Source organism: Crocodylus porosus, unplaced genomic scaffold (genome assembly GCF_001723895.1).
Source record: "Crocodylus porosus isolate Cpor-Errol unplaced genomic scaffold, CroPor_comp1, whole genome shotgun sequence".
NCBI lineage: Eukaryota > Metazoa > Chordata > Crocodylia > Crocodylidae > Crocodylus > Crocodylus porosus.
The window spans coordinates 220,791-221,949 of record NW_017728909.1 but is presented as its reverse complement, the minus strand read 5'-3'; the positions used below and the strand labels follow the sequence as shown (position 1 = coordinate 221,949).

The 1,159-nt window shown below is 71.4% G+C and overlaps 1 protein-coding gene across 1 annotated transcript in view; it reads right to left on the bottom strand.

The window, feature by feature from the left end:
* The window catches only part of RAX (retina and anterior neural fold homeobox), a 2,686-nt gene that overhangs the window by 254 nt on the left and 1,273 nt on the right, over positions 1-1,159 (bottom strand). Inside the window, exons 2-3 of the mRNA XM_019531673.1 lie at positions 873-1,152; positions 6-91 (exon numbers count right to left, since the gene is read on the bottom strand). Coding sequence (XP_019387218.1) covers positions 6-91; positions 873-1,152 — 366 coding nt within the window. The remainder of the gene's footprint in view (positions 1-5; positions 92-872; positions 1,153-1,159) is intronic.

The following is a 1,159-nucleotide window of genomic DNA, read 5'->3' as shown; positions in this document are numbered from 1 at the left end:
AGGACAGCATGGGCGAGTCCTGCAGCTTCATGGACGTCACCTCCAGCTTCTCCTGCCGCCTCCACTTGGCGCGGCGGTTCTGGAACCAGACCTGCAAGGGCCGCGCCGGGTTAGTGCGCGCGGGCCAGCCCGGCCGGGGAGATGCTGCGGGAGCGGGCTTGCGAGCTGCGAAATGGCAGGCCCGGGCCCTGGGGGCTCCCGTCCACCGCCTCTCACCGGGCAAGAAGTGCGAGGAGGCCGCTGCTTTCACGCAGCCCCTCGAGGAAGCGGCTCCTTCCCCCAGCTGCGGGCTCGGCAGGGGCCGCTCCGTGCACCCGAGCTGGAGGTGCAAGGGCGAGGGGGCCCCTCCGTCTCTGCCGGGGCACACAGGCCCGTTTGTCCCCTCGAGGGTCTGGCCCGGCCACGGCAGCGCTCCCTCGAGAGCCGAGGCCCGGCGGGGCCTGCCCCGCGGTGCCACCCTGGCGCCTCGCTCCTCCCGGCACCCTCGGGCTTGCTAGCCGTGCGGCGGGCGCTCCGCCGGGCAGATCCGGCGCAGAAAATAGTCAGGAAGGGCGCCTTAGCCCGCCCCGGCCAGGCAGTGGTCAGCCCGCCTTCCCCGCGGGGAGCCCGGGCCCGATCCCGGCCCGGCCCGGCCCGGCTCCATCCTTGCAGCCCACCGGGCCCAGCGCCGCCGCTCCCGGACGGCACGAGAGGCGCGGCGCTTCCCCGGCGCGGCTTGGAAGCGCTCCCAGATTTTCCCCCGATGACTAGCAAACGTAAAGCTTTTCAAACAGCTGAAGGATCCGGGGCTTAAAGATCAGTCCGCTTTAATGAAGGCTCAAAAGAAAACAAGGAGGAGCCGGGGGCGGCGGGGACGGGGCGGCGGGACTCACCTGCACCCGCACCTCGGGCAGGTTGACCTTCATGGCCAGCTCCTCGCGGCTGTACACGTCGGGGTAGTGCGACTTCTCGAAGGCGCGCTCCAGCTCGTGCAGCTGGTAGGTAGTGAAGGTGGTGCGGTTGCGCCGGTGCTTCTTCTTGGGCTGCTGCTCGTCGTCCGACAGCTTGGAGTCGCTGCCGCTGCACGGGGGCAGCTCGGGGCTGGCGCACTCCTCGGCGCGCTTGGGGCAGAAGGGCTCTGCGGGAGCACACGGCACACGTCGGGCGCCGCCCCTGCCCC